This window comes from Ranitomeya variabilis, chromosome 4 (assembly GCF_051348905.1).
Source record: "Ranitomeya variabilis isolate aRanVar5 chromosome 4, aRanVar5.hap1, whole genome shotgun sequence".
Lineage (NCBI taxonomy): Eukaryota > Metazoa > Chordata > Amphibia > Anura > Dendrobatidae > Ranitomeya > Ranitomeya variabilis.
The window spans coordinates 648,758,785-648,780,866 of record NC_135235.1 but is presented as its reverse complement, the minus strand read 5'-3'; the positions used below and the strand labels follow the sequence as shown (position 1 = coordinate 648,780,866).

General features: G+C 42.0%; 1 protein-coding gene across 1 annotated transcript in view; it reads right to left on the bottom strand.

Annotated features, from left to right (window-relative positions):
* Positions 1-2,798: 2,798 nt before the first annotated feature.
* The window catches only part of LOC143768169 (uncharacterized), a 54,534-nt gene continuing 35,250 nt past the window's right edge, over positions 2,799-22,082 (bottom strand). The window contains exons 9-13 of the mRNA XM_077256858.1: positions 7,717-7,896; positions 7,505-7,628; positions 7,339-7,427; positions 6,929-7,019; positions 2,799-6,169 (exon numbers count right to left, since the gene is read on the bottom strand). Of these exons, the coding sequence (XP_077112973.1) occupies positions 5,007-6,169; positions 6,929-7,019; positions 7,339-7,427; positions 7,505-7,628; positions 7,717-7,896 (1,647 nt within the window). The 3' untranslated portion in view covers positions 2,799-5,006. The remainder of the gene's footprint in view (positions 6,170-6,928; positions 7,020-7,338; positions 7,428-7,504; positions 7,629-7,716; positions 7,897-22,082) is intronic.

The window sequence follows — 22,082 nt, the reverse complement described above, 5'->3', positions numbered from 1 at the left end:
CTTGGATTCCATGACAGATAGAGGCCGCGACCAATGAATATCCGTGACAGACAGACAGACAGAAGGAAGTGACCCTTAGACAATTATATATATATATAGATTCTATTCCAACATGTAAGTGTGATTTTACTGCACACCGCACTGAATTGCTGGCTTTTCTATAGAACACCGCTGTGTATTTCTCGCAAGTCACACGCATTCCGTATTTTTCTCACCCCCATAGACTTTCATTGGTGTATTTTTTGCGCAATACGCTGACAAATGCAGCATGCTGCGATTGTCTACAGCCGTACAAGACCGTTAAAATACTGATGCGTAAAATACGCCAGATAGGAGCTGGGCCATAGAGAATCATTGTACCGTGTGCAATGCGTATTTTCTGCACCTCTCATACGTCCGTAAAACACGCTAGTGTGACCCCGGCCTTAGAGTTTTTAAATGTAGCAACACTAGAAAAGCTAACCCCGCCCATTGTGTAGTGACAGTAAACTACTAATCAGTGCTGGGGGTGGGGTGGGACCAGGATGCATAGGAGCGGTAGTCCTGTAGAGTTAAAGAGGTTTTCCACTACTTTTTCATTGATGGATTAAGTCATCAATGTCTGATCATTCAGGGTCCAGCAACTCCATCAATCAGGCAGTTATTGGTGTTGGCGTCTGCCGGCCAGAAGTACTGACTTACTGAGCTGCTCCATCTACTTGCAGGGTAGGCAGAGCAGCTCAGTAAGTGAGTACCTACGGTCGCCGACACAGATAGCAGCTGACTGGCTAGGGTGCCATGTGTTGGACCTTGGCCGATCAGACATTGATGACCTATCCTGAGGATACGTCATCAATGTAAAAGTAGTGGACAACCTCTTGAATCTTCTACTGAAAAAAACAAACACTCATCGAATTGAAACAACAGCACATAGCCTAATAAGTGACACAGGGCTGAAATCTGTGTCTCAGCCCCTATCTCATGCTGCCCTCAGATTACATAGCAAAAAGCTGCTAACGAATTCCCTTTAAGGGCGAGACTGGTTTCTGCACCCATCCACGAAGCAGAAGAGCACATAAAGCCAGTAACGGCCATAGTTTGCTGATATAACCGGTTTCTTAAACTTTAGCTCTTTTGCAAACTAAGCCACTATTTTTTACCCTTCTGACTACCAGCTTTTCCTCAACTCCATAGTTTCTTAGGCTTTGCCATCACAGCAAAAGAATATAACAAGGAAACTTTAAACAAAAACCATTGTGGTTTTCAAAGCAAACATTTATTAACGATTGTCAATGTCAAATTGAAACTTACAGCAGTGCTACTTCTAAAACAAATGCACAGCTACAAGACTATGTACGGCACATATCGGTAATCGGGGATCTTGAAAAATGCATTTTGTATATATATATATTGTAGGGGTTTCACTCACTCAGGTGCGGCGGCTGACACAGGAGGCAGGTTCCAACAAAAGTTCAAAGGTTTATTGCTTCATAAACCAAGTAGAAAAACAGAAAACAAATAGCCTTTAGCTTAGGCAAAGAAAAAACAAGTGTCCATTCCTTCAGGCTCAGTCCTGGAGCCTTCACACACACTGAAGGCTAGCACCTCCAGACACATCTATATACATGGTTATGTGCAATAAAGAAAACACTCCGGGCTACATCACAGCGACAAGCCACCTATGTGACACATACCTCCCGTCGATTACACAGCCTTTAGACATGCTACAATATATATATATGTGTGTGTGTGTGTGTGTGTGTGTGTGTGTGTGTGTGTGTGTGTGTGTGTGTGTATGTATATACATATATATATATATATATATATATATATATATACACTCACTGGCCACTTTATTAGGTACACCTGTCCAACTTCTTGTTAACACTTAATTTCTAATCAGCCAATCACATGGCGGCAACTCAGTGCATTTAGGCATGTAGACATGGTCAAGACAATCTCCTGCAGTTCAAACCGAGCATCAGTATGGGGAAGAAAGGTGATTTGAGTGCCTTTGAACGTGGCATGGTTGTTGGTGCCAGAAGGGCGGGTCTGAGTATTTCAGAAACTGCTGATCTACTGGGATTTTCACGCACAACCATCTCTAGGGTTTACAGAGAATGGTCCGAAAAAGAAAAAACATCCAGTGAGCGGCAGTTCTGTGGGCGGAAATGCCTTGTTGATGCCAGAGGTCAGAGGAGAATGGGCAGACTGGTTCGAGCTGATAGAAAGGCAACAGTGACTCAAATCGCCACCCGTTACAACCAAGGTAGGCCTAAGAGCATCTCTGAACGCACAGTGCGTCGAACTTTGAGGCAGATGGGCTACAGCAGCAGAAGACCACACCGGGTACCACTCCTTTCAGCTAAGAACAGGAAACTGAGGCTACAATTTGTACAAGCTCATCGAAATTGGACAATAGAAGATTGGAAAAACGTTGCTTGGTCTGATGAGTCTCGATTTCTGCTGCGACATTCGGATGGTAGGGTCAGAATTTGGCGTAAACAACATGAAAGCATGGATCCATCCTGCCTTGTATGGAGCATCTTTGGGATGTGCAGCCGACAAATCTGCGGCAACTGTGTGATGCCATCATGTCAATATGGACCAAAATCTCTGAGGAATGCTTCCAGCACCTTGTTGAATCTATGCCACGAAGAATTGAGGCAGTTCTGAAGGCAAAAGGGGGTCCAACCCGTTACTAGCATGGTGTACCTAATAAAGTGGCCGGTGAGTGTATATATATATATATATATATATATATATATATATATATATATATATATATATATATATACATTATTTTTTTTTTTTTTTACCACAATCAAAAAAGATCCCTTTTGATAACATTTAATGGGTTTTCTATTTTAAGAAAGATGGTCTTCAAAAACTGCACTGAAATACCTGGAAAATAAAAAACATAGCAGGTACACCATACATCTAGCACTGGATTTCCGCCACTGTGCCAGTATCTTTGTTTTGGCTACGGCGGTGATGGCACAATCCACAAAACCGGCGATGAGCGCTATACTCGTGCCATCACCGGCTTCGTGGCTTGTGCCATCTAGATCAGAAGTGCTGATGAATTTAGTGATTGGCTACAATGGTCATGTGAGCTGTCGTCATGATCTCACCACTACAGTCAAAACACAAAGACTGAAGAACTGGCGAAGATAAAGTGTTGGACCCAGGGAAGGCACGTACCTGCTCTGTTTGTAATTTTACAGGTATAAAAAGCTTTTGAGAAGCACTATTCTAAAAGTGGAAAAACCCTTTAATGCCGATAGTTGACAAAAACTCGCATAGTATGTGAATATTGACATTATGGGTAACTACTGTTCGACAATGTAACTGGTCTGTCTGTTTTCGCTATGTTTTCGATGTGTTGCTGAGTCAATATTTTAGCTTTGCTGTATAGACGTGGACTATATGTACCGCATTTAGTAAATTTTAGTGTATGCCGAGAACACTTCTGGCGTCTGGGCACAATTGTAAGCATCTACAAACAGAATTACCTGGTGACGTCACTTGATTTTTGAAAGCTCAAAGAGTTTTGTTGCTTGATAGTGGCATTATAACCAGAATTAGGGGATCTTTTAGTTTGTGGAGATAAATAAAAAAAGAGAGTGTTTATCCGAGTTTGCCATTCACTTCCATTATGCTTTCTGCTGGAATTGAGCAAGTCCGCTCAAACATGCTCAACTCTAGTACAAGGTGCTTGATTCGAAGTCGAAAATTTCACTGCTCAATCACCACTATTTATTAACGACCCATAACAATTTTTCATATGCAGGTGTATGTATGTATATACCATATACACACAAATATTAACGTGAAAAAATTCCATACACATAGCTGATATATGTGTTATCAGGAATCCATATACTTCTTGGAATACAGAGGTTTTTTGATAATTGCCAATATTCCTTAAATACTATTTATGTGTCGTGTCTTCGTTTTGACTGCATATGTTTTACTTTGTCAGATTAAAAAAAAAAAATCCTACTTCTCTACGTGAGGTTACAGTGTGAATGTGTTCACACAGTTGGATTTCTGATTCTGCTCCAAAATCCCCATCAAAAGCCACTTTAAATATGCACGTAGAATCATCATTGGGATTTTCTAAAGCTATTTTTCCTTTTTTACTTATGGTTTTTGCTGCCGATTTTCAAAATGGCACATAATATTCATGAACTTTGTACAAAGCTCAAATTTGTCTTTTTCTTTAACTGGTTTTGCTAATTTTTAGCAAGAAAAGATGCACATTTTGCAAAATGTGGCAAAAAAAGGCATCAAAACAACTAGTGTATTGTAAAGCATTTCAGAGGAAGAAAAGTTGCTCCAAATTTTGCAACTTTTTAATGAAAGAGGCATTCCATAAATCTGTCTAAAACATCTGGAAAAACCACAAGTATGTAAAAAATCTGAAAATCAAACTAAATCACAAAAGAACTTGTAAAAAGGTGCAAACTAATGAATTTGTAGCAAATAAAAAAAGTCACTAATTGATGGGTATTTACTTCAAAATACTGGTGAAAATGCAATGAATTAATCAGTCCCGTGGTGTTTTGACCCCGCATCTTAATTCATTCTTGAAAAAAGAAACATCAATAGTTAAGAGACATTTCTGCCTTAAAAAATCTGACCAATAAATGGTGAGCATGAGAAAAAATTGGCCAATACAAATCACAAAAAAGCGCACCAAATTTTGGCTCATTAGGTTTGTTGACGTGGATTTTCCAAACTGAAAAATCCACACAAAAAATGTATGTGGACATACCCTAAGACTTTTTTGAGAACAAAGTATTTCTCACATTCTAAAACAGGAGAATGGCTTCTTCCCTGTTTGAATGATTATACATCTATCAAGATCTAATTAGTGATAAAAATCTGAGCATGAAAATTGCTTTTCCCTTGTGTGATTTATTTTATATATAAAAAGATGTTAATATATTTCTTCCCTGTATGAATATTCTGATGAGTGACAAGATTAAAACATTTCTCACATTCAAAAATAAATATGGAGTTTATTTTCTGTGAGTTTTTTGATGGTGAACAAGAATTGATTTCCTAGAAAAGCATTTCCCACATTCTGGGCATAAAAATGGCCTCTCCCCTGTGTGAATTTGCTTATGTATAATAAGATTTTCCTTAGAGCCATATGACTTCCCACATTCTGAACATGAATATGGCTTCTCTCCTCTGTGACTTCTCTCATGTTTAGCAAGATTTGATTTAACTGTAAAACATTTTCCACATTCTATACATGAAAATGGCTTCTCTCCTGTGTGTATTATCTGATGTTGAGAAAGATGTGATTTTTGGTTAAAACATTTTCCACATATTGGACATGAAAACGGTTTCTCCCCAGTATGACTTCTTTGATGTGTAACAAGATCTGATTTCTGTTTAAAACATTTCCCACATTCTGGACATGAATATGGCTTCTCTCCTGTGTGACTTATTTGATGTGTTACAAGCTTTGCCATGCTTCTGTAATATTTCCCACATTCTAAACATGTAAATGCTTTTGTGTGAATTCTCTCATGTTTAACAAGATTTGATTTAAATGAAAAAAACTTTCCACATTCTAAACATGAATATGGTTTCTCTCCTGTGTGAGTTTTCTGGTGCTCAACAAGATTTGATTTTCGTGTAAAACATTTCCCACATTCTAGGCAAAAAAATGGTTTCTCGCCTGTGTGAGTTTTCTGATGAGTAACAAGATGAGCTGTCCGGCTAAAGCATTTGCCACATTCTGAACATGAAAACGGCTTCTCACCTGTGTGAATTACTTGATGTGTAATAAGATGTGATTTCCGACTAAAACATTTTCCGCATTCTGAACATGAATATGGCTTCTCCGTTGTGTGACTTCTCTTATGGATAACAAATTCAGACTTGTGGTTAAAACATCTTCCACATTCTGAACATGAAAATAGTTTCTCTTTTGTGTGAGCGCCTTGATGTTCAACATCCCTTTGGTAATTTTTGTTTTGATTAACACTCTGTAATGAATTAAAAGATAGAGCCTGTTGAAAAGAATCAGATGACAGATCCTCACTGTAAAGGACTGAGTGCATTTCTGGTATAATAACACGCTCTTCATATGGATCTTGTGTAATATCATGATCTTCTGCTTTAAAATCATAAGACATTACATGTCCCTCTGAGATCCTCAGACAGTCACCTGTACATGAGAACAAACCAGTCAGGAGAGATCAGAATAAGATAGAAAACGGAGATTAACCCAAAAAATTATGCCATTACTTTCATGAAAATTGGCAGACATAAATTTTAATTATAACTTCACCATTATCATTAAAGAGGACCAGTAACCAGGTCAAAAGTTTCCAGTTTTTGTTCTGATTTTATTCTGAGAAATCAGTTATTTTGGTTTTTTTTTTATCTGCCATACAGTTCCAAAGATATATTTCATATTTTGTGATCATGTTATGGTCTTTATGAAGAGGGTGTGTCTCACGGGGTAATTTTGTAGAGTACCCAAAATACACACCAACAGTTCACGAATGACCATAAAAATTAACACTAAGTAAAAAGACCAATATCTCATTTAAAAAAACACAACAAAATACTTGAGGAAGCAGCAAGAGTAAATTAAGAGCAAAAACTTTCCACTTTTACCTTGGTGACAGATCCTCTTTAGCATCAACGATGACAAACAGCATTGTTAAATTTAACATATTTCAAGCAAAGTACTAGTTCCATAGATGATTCCAATAGAAATCTGTGCATAAGCAAATGGAAAGAGACTGATTATCCATACGCTGGTAATAGAAATCAGCTTAGATTCCTACCCTAATCAGGAAGCTGTGAGCCAAGGATGTATGTTGAAGCTTCTTCCAAAAGCTTAAAACAACACAAAATTGTTGCAGCTGGGCAATGAGCAGAATCTGTGACTTCTCTGCATTTAGTGGTTACTACTCACCTTGATCATTATCTTTAAGAATGTCGTCTTTACACGGCTCATCACCCCTCACATATGTCTCTGTAGTAACAATAATGTTCATATATTTACCCTGAAATAAATATTATAAATGTCAGATAGTTGGACAAATCATGTGAACATTTTTTGAATCCAGACAAGGTCATTAATTTATTTGATGACCATGAATGAATGAATGAATGAATATCAGAGGTTTCCATGGGCATAATTTAGTGAGAAGATCCAGACATCTGATGGCAGTTTTAAAGCTGACCATAGACATCCCCACCCATTCTCACAACACGTAAGTTTATGACATAGAATACTGGTGAATAAAACAAGACTGGGAACAAGACCTTCACTGCCGTTTACACATCATAGGGGAGATCTCATGACACCTTCTCTCCATCTACCTGATGATCATTGGGATTTTCTTCTTTACAGCCCTGTGCAAAAAGAGGACGGGGACATCTCTCTGGTGTTGTCTTCTTACTGAATAGAACTGGAGGAAACACATATAGAGACTGAATTCATTCTTTACATACAGATGGGCCGTGTGTATTTAGTCCTGTCTATTACCTGGTGATGTGAGGGGCTGGGGAACCTCCATCATGATGTCATTGTACAGATCTTTGTGTCTTTCTAAATACTCCCACTCCTCCACGGAGAAATAGACAGCAATGTCCTGACACCTTATAGGAACCTGACACATAAAATTATAAAATGATACCATCATCCACCGAGCCCTACATAGTAGTACATTAATTTCGTAGAATTTCCAGCAATATCACCTCTTCAGTCAGCAGCTCAATCATCCTGTAGGCTAGTTCTAGGATCTTCTGGTCATTGATGTCCTCATGTATCAAGGGGTGCAGTGGAGGCCCTGTGATTGGGCTCAGGGGTCTTTCCCATCCCTTAGACACAGGGTCCTGACAGCGCTCACTAGAGGTCTTCTTCACTACTGTGTAATCCTGGTTATGGAGAGACACATTAATATATCTCATTACAGACATTTCCAGAGTCCTCACCTCTCCAGTTATGCCCATCTGTTATTAACAATTTCCTGTCATATAAGCATTGCAGAAATTGGAATTTTAAGGAGTGAACTCAAGAGTGGACCCTGCTTTATGTGGCTGTGTTATATACATGACTCCTGCCTGCAACTGACAGGGTGAAAAATAACTCCTTACAGTTAAACGCCTTCAAAGATATAGTCATTTGCAACAATGGTATCTAAGCTTGTAAACTGAAAATACACCTCTGTCACCTTATAGTAGTGGGCAGCTGACAACAAAAAAGTCTTAAATGGCCTGTCTGAATATGAAGATATTCATGACCTATCAGTTTGATGGGGGTCTTACCAGGGCAGTTGCAGAGCACATCTTAGAGCAGGAAACCTTCCTGGAGCTCCACGGCCATCAAAACAGAACGTCAGTGTAGCTCCAGGGGAGCTCTCTCTGCCTTTTTTGTGATGTTCTGTTCACGGCATCTATTCAATGACATCATCGCACAGTCGTGTGCACGTTGACTACCAGGAATGGGGCTGCAGAGGATCATATGAGAGGTAAATATGAAAACCCCTTTTTTTTATAAAATGAATTAAATGGGTGAGGATGGAGCAAATGATGATGTATTGAAAGATGGGGAGTGCAAATAATGATGAATTGGAGGGAGGGGGAGGGTATATGATGATGAATTGCGGGAGGGGGAGAGTAAAGGATTATGTATTGAATGTGGGGGAGGAAAAAATATGCTGTATTGAGGATGGGGAACAGCAAATGATTATGAATTGAGGGTGGGAGAGAGCAAATTATGAATTTGGGGGGGAACCTGTTAATGTGCAGGGTGGAGCTATATCACTTTTACCTTCATCTGGCTTAGGTAAAAGTTGGGGGAAAAGTAATGAATATGCTCTGAAAGCTATGCTCTAGATAACTGTGTCTTTGCAGTTTTGGCAGAGACAAGTCCTGGCTGGAAAAAGTGATCACTGCATTACCTGTACACTGCCACTATATACAGAGCTTCTGTGTATAATGTCACTAGTGATCACTGTTTTACCTGTACACTGACACTATATACAGAACTCCTGTGTATAATGTAACTGGTGATCACTGTATTACCTGTACACTGACACTATATACAGAGCTCCTGTGGGTAAAGTCACCGGTGATCACTGTATTACCTGTACAATATATACAGAGCTCCTGTGTAAAATGTCACTGATGATAACTGTATATTACCTGTACACAGACAACATCTACAGAACTCCTCTGTATAATGTCACCGGTGATCACTATATTACCTATACACTACAGAGCTCCTGTGTATAATGTTGTAACTGGTGATCACTGTATTACCTGTACACTGACACTATATACAGAGCTCCTGTGTAAAATGTCACTGATGATCACTGTATATTACTTGTACACAGACAACATCTACAGAACTCCTCTGTATAATGTCACCGGTGATCACTATATTACCTATACACTACAGAGCTCCTGTGTATAATGTAACTGGTGATCACTGTATTACCTGTACACCGACACTATATACAGAGCTCCTGTGAACAATTTCACTGGTGATCACTGTATTACCTGTATAATGACACTACAACCCCTGGCAAAAACTATGTAATCACTGGACTTGGAGGATGTTCATTCAGTTGTTTAATTTTGTAGAAAAAAAGCAGATCACAGACATGGCACAAAACTAAAGTAATTTCAAATGGCAACTTTCTGGCTTTAAGAAACACTAAAAGAAATCAAGAACAAAAAATGTGATAGTCAGTAATGGTTACTTTTTTTTAACCAAGCATAGGGTAAAAATTATGGAGTCACTCAATTCTGAGGGAAAAAATTATGGAATCATGAAAAACAAAAAAAACCACTCCAACACATCACTAGTATTTTGCTGCACCACCTCTGGCTTTTATAACAGCTTGCAGTCTCTGAGGCATGGACGTAGTGAGTGCCAAACAGTACTCTTCATTCTGGCTCCAACTTTCTCTGATTGCTGTTGCCAGATCAGCTTTGCAGGTTGGAGCCTTGTCATGGACCATTTTCTTCAACTTCCACCAAAGATTTTCAATTGGATTGAAATCTGGACTATTTGCAGGCCATGAGTGACCTTATGTGACTTTTTTCAAGGAATATTTTCACAGTTTTTGCTCTGAATGAACATCCTCCAAGGCCGGTGATTACATCATTTTTGCCAGGGGTTGTATATACAGAGCTCCCGAGTATAATGTCACCAGTGATCATTGTATTACTTTTACACTGACACTATATACAGAGCTCCTGTGTGTAATGTCACCTGTGATCACTGCATTACCTGTACACCATACGCTATATACAGAGCTCCTGTACATAATGTCACTGGTAATCACTGTATTACCTGTACACTATACACTATAACAGCTTCAGAGAGGTACAGTGTGCATGGTTAGACATACAGAAGACTTCGATCATGCGCAGAGCACTTTTCTGAAACCAGAACGCGTACACCAGACTTCGGAGGCTCAATGTAGTGAGGGAAAGAAGCTGCACACATGCGCAGGGTTTGTATGTCATATTTGTATGTTATAAGCAGCGCTTGTAAGTCACGTTATCACGTCCACAGGGGTGTGATAACATGCTAAGGGGGCTGACTCGTCGAGGGACACTGAAAAATAGATATTGGCATGCACTCTAAGTTTCACTAGTGGAGGTGCCAATTGAGAGGATTGGTGAGATCCCTCGTAGACCATGTAGAATAAATATCAATTGCACACTCCTTTTGAATGCAAACTAGATTTCTTTTATTAAAGGTCAAAAATAAGAGCAACCTTTGAATGTCAAAATGTTTCGGCCAACTCGGCCTTTTTCAGAACAGTTGCACTCAGCAGGTATTCTCTTTTAGACATGGAATTTTCTTCCCTGGAGGTGCGATTTGTTAAATCTGTATTTGATATGGTCCAGACTGGGTGCCCACAGGGGTGTGATAACATGCTAAGTGGGCTGACTAGTCTAGGGACACTAACGCCCCATTGACTAGTCAAAGGCTTCATTTATATATCATAAACAGACTTTAGAAATACTTTTTCTAAAGATTTGTTTATGTGTTCATTGTAATAAAGGGAATGTTAGTCAGGGTATTTAGATATGTATACACAACTGCTGTTGTTTCTGGGGGCACGGAGGACCTGGCAGGTCCCATTAATGATCAGTATTGTAGTATTTGGTCACTATGTAATGGTAATATGTCATCTAGTCACCGGTTTTTATCCGCTGTATGTGGTATTATTCGGTTACTATGTGGCAGTAATATGTGGTCCAGCTATGGTGTGGCGGTATTTGTCCCTTATATGTGATATTATTCGGTCACCATGTGGTTGGTAATATGTGGTCCAGCCATGGTGTGGCGGTATTTGTCCCTTGTATGTGGTATTATTCGGTCACTATGTGGTTGGTAATATGTGGTCCAGCCATGGTGTGGTGGTATTTGTCCCTTGTATGTGGTATTATTGGTCATTTTTAAAAAATGTCCATGTGACACATTCCCTTAAAGAAAAAGAAATAAAAATATACATAAAAAGTGTATTGGATATTTTAACAAGTTTTTATTAGGTGACAGCAGAGTAGGGTATGGCCAAAAGAGTCTACTTTGTCGTGGTGGTGGTTTAAAAAATCTTTCGCCAAAACAAAAGCTGATGGCTTTGTATATGATATGGTGTTTGATGGGAAATGTTAATGTGTGATTGGCGAGGACGTGGTGCAGAAGTGGGACTGTGGAAGGTTCTTGGGGAGGAACCTGGGAAGAGTCTCAAGGGGGACCGAAAATGTTTCCCGTGTTGATATTGGCAATGTACTTAAAAATTGGATGCTGTACAGTTGCTCTGTATAAGATCAGATTTATTATTTGCGTACTCATCTGCAAGAAATTAGATCATGCTGCAAATTTTTTGTAATTCGAACATTCGTTCCACGTAAAAAAATTGACATTTAGGCTATGTGCACACGTTCAGTATTTTTCACGTTTTTTTCCGCGTTTTTTCGCTATAAAAACGTGATAAAAACCGCTTACATATGCCTCCTATTATTTACATTGTATTCCGCATTTCTTGTGCAAATGTTGCATTTTTTTCCACGAAAAAAATCGCATCGCGGAAAAAAAAGCAACATGTTCATTAAATTTGCGGAATTGTGGGGATTCCGCACACCTAGGAATGCATTGATCTGCTTACTTCCCGCACGGGGCTGTGCACACCATGCGGGAAGTAAGCAGATTATGTGCGGTTGGTACCCAGGGTGGAGGAGAGGAGGCTCTCCTCCATGGACTGGGCACCATATAATTGGTAAAAAAAAAGAATTAAAATAAAAAATAGTCATATACTTACCTTCGATGGCCCCCGGAGTCTTCCCGACTCTCAGCGGTGCATGCTGCCGCTTCCTTTCCTATAGCTGGTGTGTGTGAAGGACCTGCGATGACGTTGCGGTCACATGACCGCGACGTCATAGAAGGTCCTGCACACACACACCATCTATAGGAACGGAAGCCGCTGAGGAGATCGGCTGTCTGCAGGTGAGTATAACCATTTTTTTTTAAATTATTTTTAAACATTCTATCTTTTACTATTGATGCTGCATAGGCTGCATCTATAGTAAAAAGTTGGTCACACTTGTCAAACACTATTTTTGACAAGTGTGACCAACCTGTCAATCAGTTTTCCAAGCAATGCTACAGATCGCTTGGAAAACTTTAGCATTCTGCAAGCTAATTACGCTTGCAAAATGCTAAAAAAAAAAAACACGGGGAAAAAACGGGGAAAAAACGCAAAAAAAAAAAATGCGGACTTCTTGCAGAAAATTTCCGGTTTTCTTCAGGAAATTTCTGCAAGAAATCCTGACGTGTGCACATACCCTCAGGCCAAACTATTGAATAACAATGGTTCGAGATCTGTCCCCTGTAAGGTCGTTTTTTTTCCATGGACAGCACTTGAACAGAAAATATGGTCAGCTCAATGTATTCTAAATGGCATAAATAGATGTGTGTGGATATATGTATATATACAGGTCCTTCTCAAAAAATTAGCATATAGTGTTAAATTTCATTATTTACCATAATGTAATGATTACAATTAAACTTTCATATATTATAGATTCATTATCCACCAACTGAAATTTGTCAGGTCTTTTATTGTTTTAATACTGATGATTTTGGCATACAACTCCTGATAACCCAAAAAACCTGTCTCAATAAATTAGCATATTTCACCCGACCAATCAAATAAAAGTGTTTTTTAATACCAAACAAAAAAACCATCAAATAATAATGTTCAGTTATGCACTCAATACTTGGTCGGGAATCCTTTGGCAGAAATGACTGCTTCAATGCGGCGTGGCATGGAGGCAATCAGCCTGTGACACTGCTGAGATGTTATGGAGGCCCAGGATGCTTCAATAGCGGCCTTAAGCTCATCCAGAGTGTTGGGTCTTGCGTCTCTCAACTTTCTCTTCACAATATCCCACAGATTCTCTATGGGGTTCAGGTCAGGAGAGTTGGCAGGCCAATTGAGCACAGTAATACCATGGTCAGTAAACCATTTACCAGTGGTTTTGGCACTGTGAGCAGGTGCCAGGTCGTGCTGAAAAATGAAATCTTCATCTCCATAAAGCATTTCAGCCGATGGAAGCATGAAGTGCTCCAAAATCTCCTGATAGCTAGCTGCATTGACCCTGCCCTTGATGAAACACAGTGGACCAACACCAGCAGCTGACATGGCACCCCACACCATCACTGACTGTGGGTACTTGACACTGGACTTCAGGCATTTTGGCATTTCCTTCTCCCCAGTCTTCCTCCAGACTCTGGCACCTTGATTTCCGAATGACATGCAAAATTTGCTTTCATCAGAAAAAAGTACTTGGGACCACTTAGCAACAGCCCAGTGCTGCTTCTCTGTAGCCCAGGTCAGGCGCTTCTGCCGCTGTTTATGGTTCAAAAGTGGCTTTACCTGGGGAATGCGGCACCTGTAGCCCATTTCCTGCACACGCCAGACTCAGTCCACTGCTTCCTCAGGTTCCCCAAGGTCTGGAATCGGTCCTTCTCCACAATCTTCCTCAGGGTCCGGTCACCTCTTCTCGTTGTACAGCGTTTTCTGCCACATTGTTTCCTTCCAACAGACTTACCATTGAGGTGCCTTGATACAGCACTCTGGGAACAGCCTATTTGTTGAGAAATTTCTTTCTGGGTCTTACCCTCTTGCTTGAGGGTGTCAATGATGGCCTTCTTGACATCTGTCAGGTCGCTAGTCTTACCCATGATGGGGGTTTTGAGTAATGAACCAGGCAGGGAGTTTTTAAAAGCCTCGGGTATCTTTTGCATGTGTTTAGAGTTAATTAGTTGATTCAGAAGATTAGGGTAATAGGTCATTTAGAGAACCTTTTCTTGATATGCTAATTTATTGAGACAGGTTTTTTGGGTTATCAGGAGTTGTATGCCAAAATCATCAGTATTAAAACAATAAAAGACCTGACAAATTTCAGTTAGTGGATAATGAATCTATAATATATGAAAGTTTAATTGTAATCATTACATTATGGTAAATAATGAAATTTAACACTATATGCTAATTTTTTGAGAAGGACCTGTATATATATATATATATATATATATATATATATATATATATATATATATATATATATATATATATATATATATATATATATATATATATACACACTAGATGTTTCCAGCCAGCTAACGCTCGGCACGCTCATTGCTATCTAATTGTGTTGGGGGGCGGGACTATGTGTGGTGATGTGGGGGGGCGGGATTATGTGTGGTGATGTGGTGGGGGGCGGGATTATGTGTGGTGATGTGGTGGGGGGGCGGTATTATGTGTAGTGATGTGGTGGGGGGGCCGGATTATGTGTGGTGATGTGGGGGGCGGGATTGTGTGTGGTGATGTGGTGGGGGGGTGGGATTGTGTGTGGTGATGTGGTGGGGGGGCGGGATTATGTGTGGTGATGGGGTGCGGGGGCGGGATTATGTGTGGTAACGTGGAGGGGGCGGGATTATGTTTAGTAATGTGATGGCAGAATTATGTGTGGTGATGGGGTGGGGGGGCGGGATTATGTGTGGTGATGGGGTGGGGGGGGCGGGATTATGTGTGGTGATGGGCTGGTGGGGCGATGGGGTGGGGGGCGGGATTATGTGTGGTGATGGGGTTGGGGGGCGGGAATGTGTGTGGTAATGTGGTGGGGGGCTGGATTATGTGTGGTAATGTGGTGGGGGGGGCGGGATTATCTGTAGTAATGTGGTGGGGGGGCGGGATTATGTGTGGTAAGGTGGTGGGGGGCAGGATTATGTGTCGTAATGTGGTGGGGGCAGGATTATGTGTGGTAATGTGGTGGGGGGTGGGATTATGTGTGGCAATTTGGGGGGACGGGATTATCTGTGGTAATGTGGTAGGGGCGGGATTATGGGTGGTGATGGGGTGCGGGATTATGTGTGGTAATGTGGAGGGGGGGCGGGATTATTTTTAGTAATGTGATGGGGGCGGGATTATCTGTAGTAATGTGGTGGGGGGCGGGATTATGTGTGGTAATGTGGCGGGGGGCGGGATTATGTGTGGTAATGTGGTGGAGGCGGGATTATGTGTGGTAATGTGGTGGGGGGCTGTTATGATCCCAGTGGCTGAGGATCCGAAAACCAGACCTGCTAAGTACTAAACAATAGACCAGCTCTGGGAGGTGGTAACTGGACTGACCGCATACCTGATCCTAACCACACACAACTATAAGTAGCCGTGGAACGTGCCTAAAATCCTAGATGTCTCGTCACGGCCTGAGAAACTGACTACTCCTAGAGAGAAAGCAAGACCTCCCTTGCCTCAGGGAAATGACCCCAAAGATATAGAAAGCCCCCCACAGATAATAACGGTGAGTTAAGGGGAAAGTACAAACACAGAGAATAATCAGATTTAGCAAAGGAGGCCCGCTAATACTAGATAGCAGAAAATAGAAAGGGATCTATGCGGTCAGTAAAAAACCCTCTAAAAATCCACTCAGAGAATGCGCAAGTCCCTCACACCAACTAACGGTGTGAGGGGAGCAAGTCTGAACCCCAGAGCTACCAGCAAGCAGAAAATCACATGTTAGCGAGCTGGATTAAACTCATCATACACAGAACACATATTGATAACTGATGAGTAAAAAACTGAAAAGCAAAACTTAGCTTGTCTTGGAAAGACTGAGACCAAACATAGTCAGATGAAATCAGAATAGGTCTGAACACATTGACAGCAGGCAACAAGTGAAGTTGCAGCTGAGCTAAATAGAAAACCTCACTGGTGGATAACGAGGCAGCTGATCCAGCCACAAACCCGCAGGAGAACAAACAAAACCACCAGAGGGAGCCCAAAGACAACACTCACACAGTACCAGTTGTGACCACAAGAGGGAGCCTGCTAACAGAGTTCACAACAGTACCCCCCCCCCCTTGAGGAGGGGTCACCGAACCCTCATCAAAACCCCCAGGGCGATCAGGATGAGCTACATGGAAGGCACGAACCAGATCGGCCGCATGAACCAAATACTGAAGCCTCCGTCTTGAAATACGAGAATCCAAGATCTTCTCCACCACGTATTCCAATTCTCCCTCAACCAGCACCGGGGCAGGAGGCTCAACCGAAGGAACCACAGGCACCACATACCTCCGCAACAATGACCTATGGAACACATTATGAATGGCAAACGATACTGGGAGGTCCAAACGAAATGACACAGGGTTAATAACTTCCAAAATCTTATAAGGACCGATGAACCGAGGCTTGAACTTAGGAGAAGAAACCTTCATCGGGACAAAACGAGAAGACAACCACACTAAATCCCCAACACCAAGTCGGGGACCCACACAGCGACGGCGGTTGGCAAAGCGTTGAGCCTTCTCTTGTGACAACTTCAAGTTGTCCACCACATGGTTCCAAATCCGCTGCAACCTATCCACCACAGAATCCACCCCAGGGCAGTCAGAAGACTCCACCTGACCCGAGGAAAAACGAGGATGAAAACCAGAATTACAAAAAAAAGGCGAAACCAAAGTAGCAGAACTAGCCCAATTGTTAAGGGCAAACTCGGCCAATGGCAAAAAGGTCACCTAATCATCCTGATCAGCAGAAACAAAACATCTCAAATAGGTTTCCAAGGTCTGATTCGTTCGCTCAGTTTGGCCATTCGTCTGAGGATGGAAGGCTGATGAGAAAGACAAATCAATCAAATCAATGCCCATCTTAGCACAAAAGGTCTGCCAAAACCTGGACACAAACTGGGATCCTCTGTCAGACACAATGTTTTCAGGAATCCCGTGCAAACGAACCACATTCTGAAAAAACAGTGGAACCAAATCAGAAGATGAAGGCAACTTAGGCAAGGGTACCAAATGGACCATTTTAGAGAAACGATCACAAACAACCCAGATGACAGTCATTCTCTGAGAGACAGGAAGGTCCGAAATAAAATCCATGGAAATGTGCGTCCAAGGCCTCTTAGGAACAGGCAAGGACAAAAGCAACCCACTGGCACGAGAACACCAAGGCTTAGCCCGAGCACAAACCCCACAGGACTGCACAAAGGAACGCACATCCCGCGACAAAGAAGGCCACCAAAAGGACCTGGCCACCAACTGTCTGGTACCAAAAATTCCAGGATGACCTGCCAACACTGAGGAATGAACCTCAGAGATAACTCTGCCGGTCCATCTATCTGGGACAAACAGTCTCCCCGGTGGGCACCGATCAGGTCTGTCTGCCTGAAACTCCTGCAGCACACGTCGCAAATCTGGGGAAATAGCAGACACAATCACCTCCTCTCTGAGAATACCAGCCGGCTCAGAATCTCCAGGGGAGTCAGGCACAAAACTCCTAGAAAGAGCATCAGCCTTCACATTCTTCGAACCAGGCAGGTAAGAGACCACAAAGTTGAAGCGAGAGAAAAACAACGACCAACGAGCCTGTCTAGGATTCAGGCGCTTGGCAGACTCAAGATAAATCAAACTCTTGTGATCAGTCAAGACCACCACACGATGCTTAGCTCCCTCGAGCCAATGTCTCCATTCCTCAAATGCCCACTTCATTGCCAACAACTCCCGATTACCAACATCATAATTCCGCTCGGCAGGCGAAAACTTTCTTGAAAAGAAAGCACATGGCCTCATCACAGAGCCATCAGAGCTTCTCTGCGACAAAACAGCTCCTGCTCCAATCTCCGAAGCATCCACCTCGACCTGGAAAGGAAGAGAGACATCTGGCTGACACAAAACTGGAGCAGAAGAAAACCGGCGCTTCAGCTCCTGAAAGGCCTCCACAGCCGCAGGAGACCAATTAGCCACATCAGAACCCTTCTTGGTCAAATCCGTCAAAGGTTTAACAACACCAGAAAAATTGGCGATGAAGCGACGGTAAAAATTAGCAAAACCCAAGAACTTCTGAAGACTCTTAACAGATGTAGGCTGAGTCCAGTCATGAATAGCCTTGACCTTATCTGGGTCCATCTCAATAGCAGAAGGAGAAAAAATGAAACCCAAAAAAGAAACCTTCTGGACTCCAAAAAGACATTTTGAGCCCTTCACAAATAAGGCATTAGCCCGCAGGACCTGAAATACCATCCTGACATGCTTCACATGGGACTCCCAATCATCAGAAAAGACCAAAATATCATCCAGATACACAATCATGAACTTATCCAGATATTCACGGAAGATGTCATGCATAAATGATTGAAACACAGAAGGAGCATTAGAGAGTCCAAAAGGCATCACCAAGTACTCGAAATGGCCTTCGGGCGTATTAAAAGCTGTTTTCCATTCATCGCCCTGCTTGATACGCACAAGGTCATACGCACCACGAAGATCTATCTTGGTGAAACAACTAGAACCCCTAATCCGGGCAAACAAATCAGACAACAAAGGCAAAGGATACTGAAATTTGACCGTGATTTTATTTAGAAGGCGATAATCAATACAAGGTCTCAGCGAACCATCCTTCTTAGCCACAAAAAAGAACCCCGCACCAAGAGGAGAAGAGGACAGGCGAATAAGTCCCTTCTCAAGAGACTCCTTTATATAACTCCGCATAGCAGCATGTTCTGGCACAGACAAATTAAAAAGTCGTCCCTTAGGGAACTTACTAACAGGAATCAAATTTATAGCACAATCACAATCCCTATGAGGAGGTAGGGAACTGAGCTTGGGCTCATCAAATACATCCTGGTAGTCTGACAAAAACGCAGGGACTTCAGAAGGAGTGGAAGAAGCAATAGACACCAAAGGAGCATCATCATGAATACCCTGGCAACCCCAACTTAACACAGACATTGCTTTCCAATCCAGTACTGGATTATGAGTCTGTAACCATGGCAGACCCAAAACTACGACATCATGCAAATTATGCAACACAAGAAAGCGAATTACCTCCTGATGCACAGGAGTCATGCACATGGTCACCTGAGTCCAGTACTGAGGTTTATTCTTGGCCAATGGTGTAGCATCAATTCCCCTCAGTGGAATAGGGAATTTTAATGGCTCCAAGACAAAACCACAGCGCTTGGCAAATGACAAATCCATTAGACTCAGGGCAGCACCCGAGTCCACAAAAGCCATAACCGGGTAGGAAGACAGGGAACAAATCAAGGTAACAGACAAAATGAACTTAGGCTGTAAAGTACCGATGGTGACAGATTTATCGATCTTTTTTGTGCGTTTAGAGCATGCTGAGATAACATGAGTAGAGTCACCACAGTAAAAACACAACCCATTTTGACGTCTATAATTTTGCCGTTCATTTCTGGTCAGAATTCTATCACATTGCATAGATTCAGGTCTCTGCTCAGAAAACACCGCCAAATGGTGCGCTGGTTTGCGCTCCCGCAAACGCCGATCAATCTGAACGGCCAAAGTCATGGAATCATTCAGACTAACAGGCGTGGGGAACCCCACCATGACATCTTTAATGGCTTCAGAAAGACCTTTTCTGAAATTTGCTGCCAGAGCACACTCATTCCATTGAGTAAGCACTGACCACTTCCGAAATTTCTGACAATACACCTCTACTTCATCTTTACCCTGAGAGAGAGCCAACAAGGCCTTTTCTGCCTGGCTCTCAAGATTAGGTTCCTCATAGAGCATTCCAAGCGCCAGAAAAAACGCATCCACATTAAGCAATGCAGGATCTCCTGGCGCCAGTGCGAAGGCCCAATCCTGAGGGTCGCCACGCAAGAAGGTAATAACAATTTTAACCTGCTGAGCGGAATCACCAGAGGAACGAGGTTTCAAAGAGAGAAACAACTTACAATTGTTCTTAAAATTCAGAAACTTAGATCTATCTCCAGAAAATAACTCAGGAATAGGTATTTTCGGCTCTGACATAGGACTGTGAACAACAAAATCCTGAATACTCTGTACCCTTGCAGCAAGATGATCAACACTAGAAGTCAAACTTTGAATATCCATGTCTGCAGCTGAATTCAAAGCCACACAAAGATTAAGGGGAGGAGAGAAGCTAGACAAGCTAGACACACTGCAGCAGAGGAGGAGAAAAAAAAACAAAACTCCAGGCTTGTCTTTATCCCGCTTCTGCAATGCATTAACACTTGGCCTGCTGTACTGTTATGATCCCAGTGGCTGAGGATCCGAAAACCAGACCTGCTAAGTACTAAACAATAGACCAGCTCTGGGAGGTGGTAACTGGACTGACCGCATACCTGATCCTAACCACACACAACTATAAGTAGCCGTGGAACGTGCCTAAAATCCTAGACGTCTCGTCAAGGCCTGAGAAACTGACTACTCCTAGAGAGAAAGCAAGACCTCCCTTGCCTCAGGGAAATGACCCCAAAGATATAGAAAGCCCCCCACAGATAATAACGGTGAGTTAAGGGGAAAGTACAAACACAGAGATGAATCAGATTTAGCAAAGGAGGCCCGCTGTTGTGAATTAGACTTTTTTGGCTCCCTCTTGTGATCACTAGTGATATGCCTCTGGGATTGTCTTTCCTCAGTTTGGCACCCACCTGGGTCGTTAGTCCAGGGGTGTTGCTATATAAACTTCCTGGATCCTCAGTCCAGTGCATGGCATCGTTGTAATCAGATCCTTTCTGTTTGCTCCTGTCTGCTGGTCCTGGTTTTTGCAAAATTAAGCTAAGTCCTGCTTCCTTGTTTTTTGGTTATCTGTATTGCTCTTATTTTCTGTCCAGCTTGTACTAAATGTGATTCCTGATTTTGCTGGAAGCTCTAGGGGGCTGGTATTCTCCCCCCGGGCCGTTAGACGGTTCGGGGGTTCTTGAATATCCAGCGTGGAAATTTTGATAGGGTTTTTGCTGACCGTATAAGTCATCTTACTATATTCTGCTATTAGTCAGTGGGCCTCTCTTTGCTAAATATCTAGTTCATTATTTGTGGGGGGCTTGTATCTAACTTTTGGGGTCTTTTCTCTGGAGGCAAGAAAGGTCTATCTTTTCCCTTCTAGGGTTAGTTAGTTCTCCGGCTGGCGCGAGACGTCTAGAACCAACGTATGCACGTTCCCCGGCTGCTGCTATTTGTGGTGCTAGGATTAGATATACGGTTAGCCCAGTTACCACTGCCCTATGAGCTGGTTTTTTATGTTTGCAGACTTGGTATGTACTTTTGAGACCCTCTGCCATTGGGGTCATAACAGCCCGCTAATACTAGATAGCAGAAAATAGAAAGGGATCTATGCGGTCAGTAAAAAACCCTCTAAAAATCCACTCAGAGAATGCGCAAGTCCCTCACACCAACTAACGGTGTGAGGGGAGCAAGTCTGAACCCCAGAGCTACCAGCAAGCAGAAAATCACATGTTAGCGAGCTGGATTAAACTCATCATACACAGAACACATATTGATAACTGATGAGTAAAAAACTGAAAAGCAAAACTTAGCTTGTCTTGGAAAGACTGAGACCAAACGTAGTCAGATGAAATCAGAATAGGTCTGAACACATTGACAGCAGGCAACAAGTGAAGTTGCAGCTGAGCTAAATAGAAAACCTCACTGGTGGATAACGAGGCAGCTGATCCAGCCACAAACCCGCAGGAGAACAAACAAAACCACCAGAGGGAGCCCAAAGACAACACTCACACAGTACCAGTTGTGACCACAA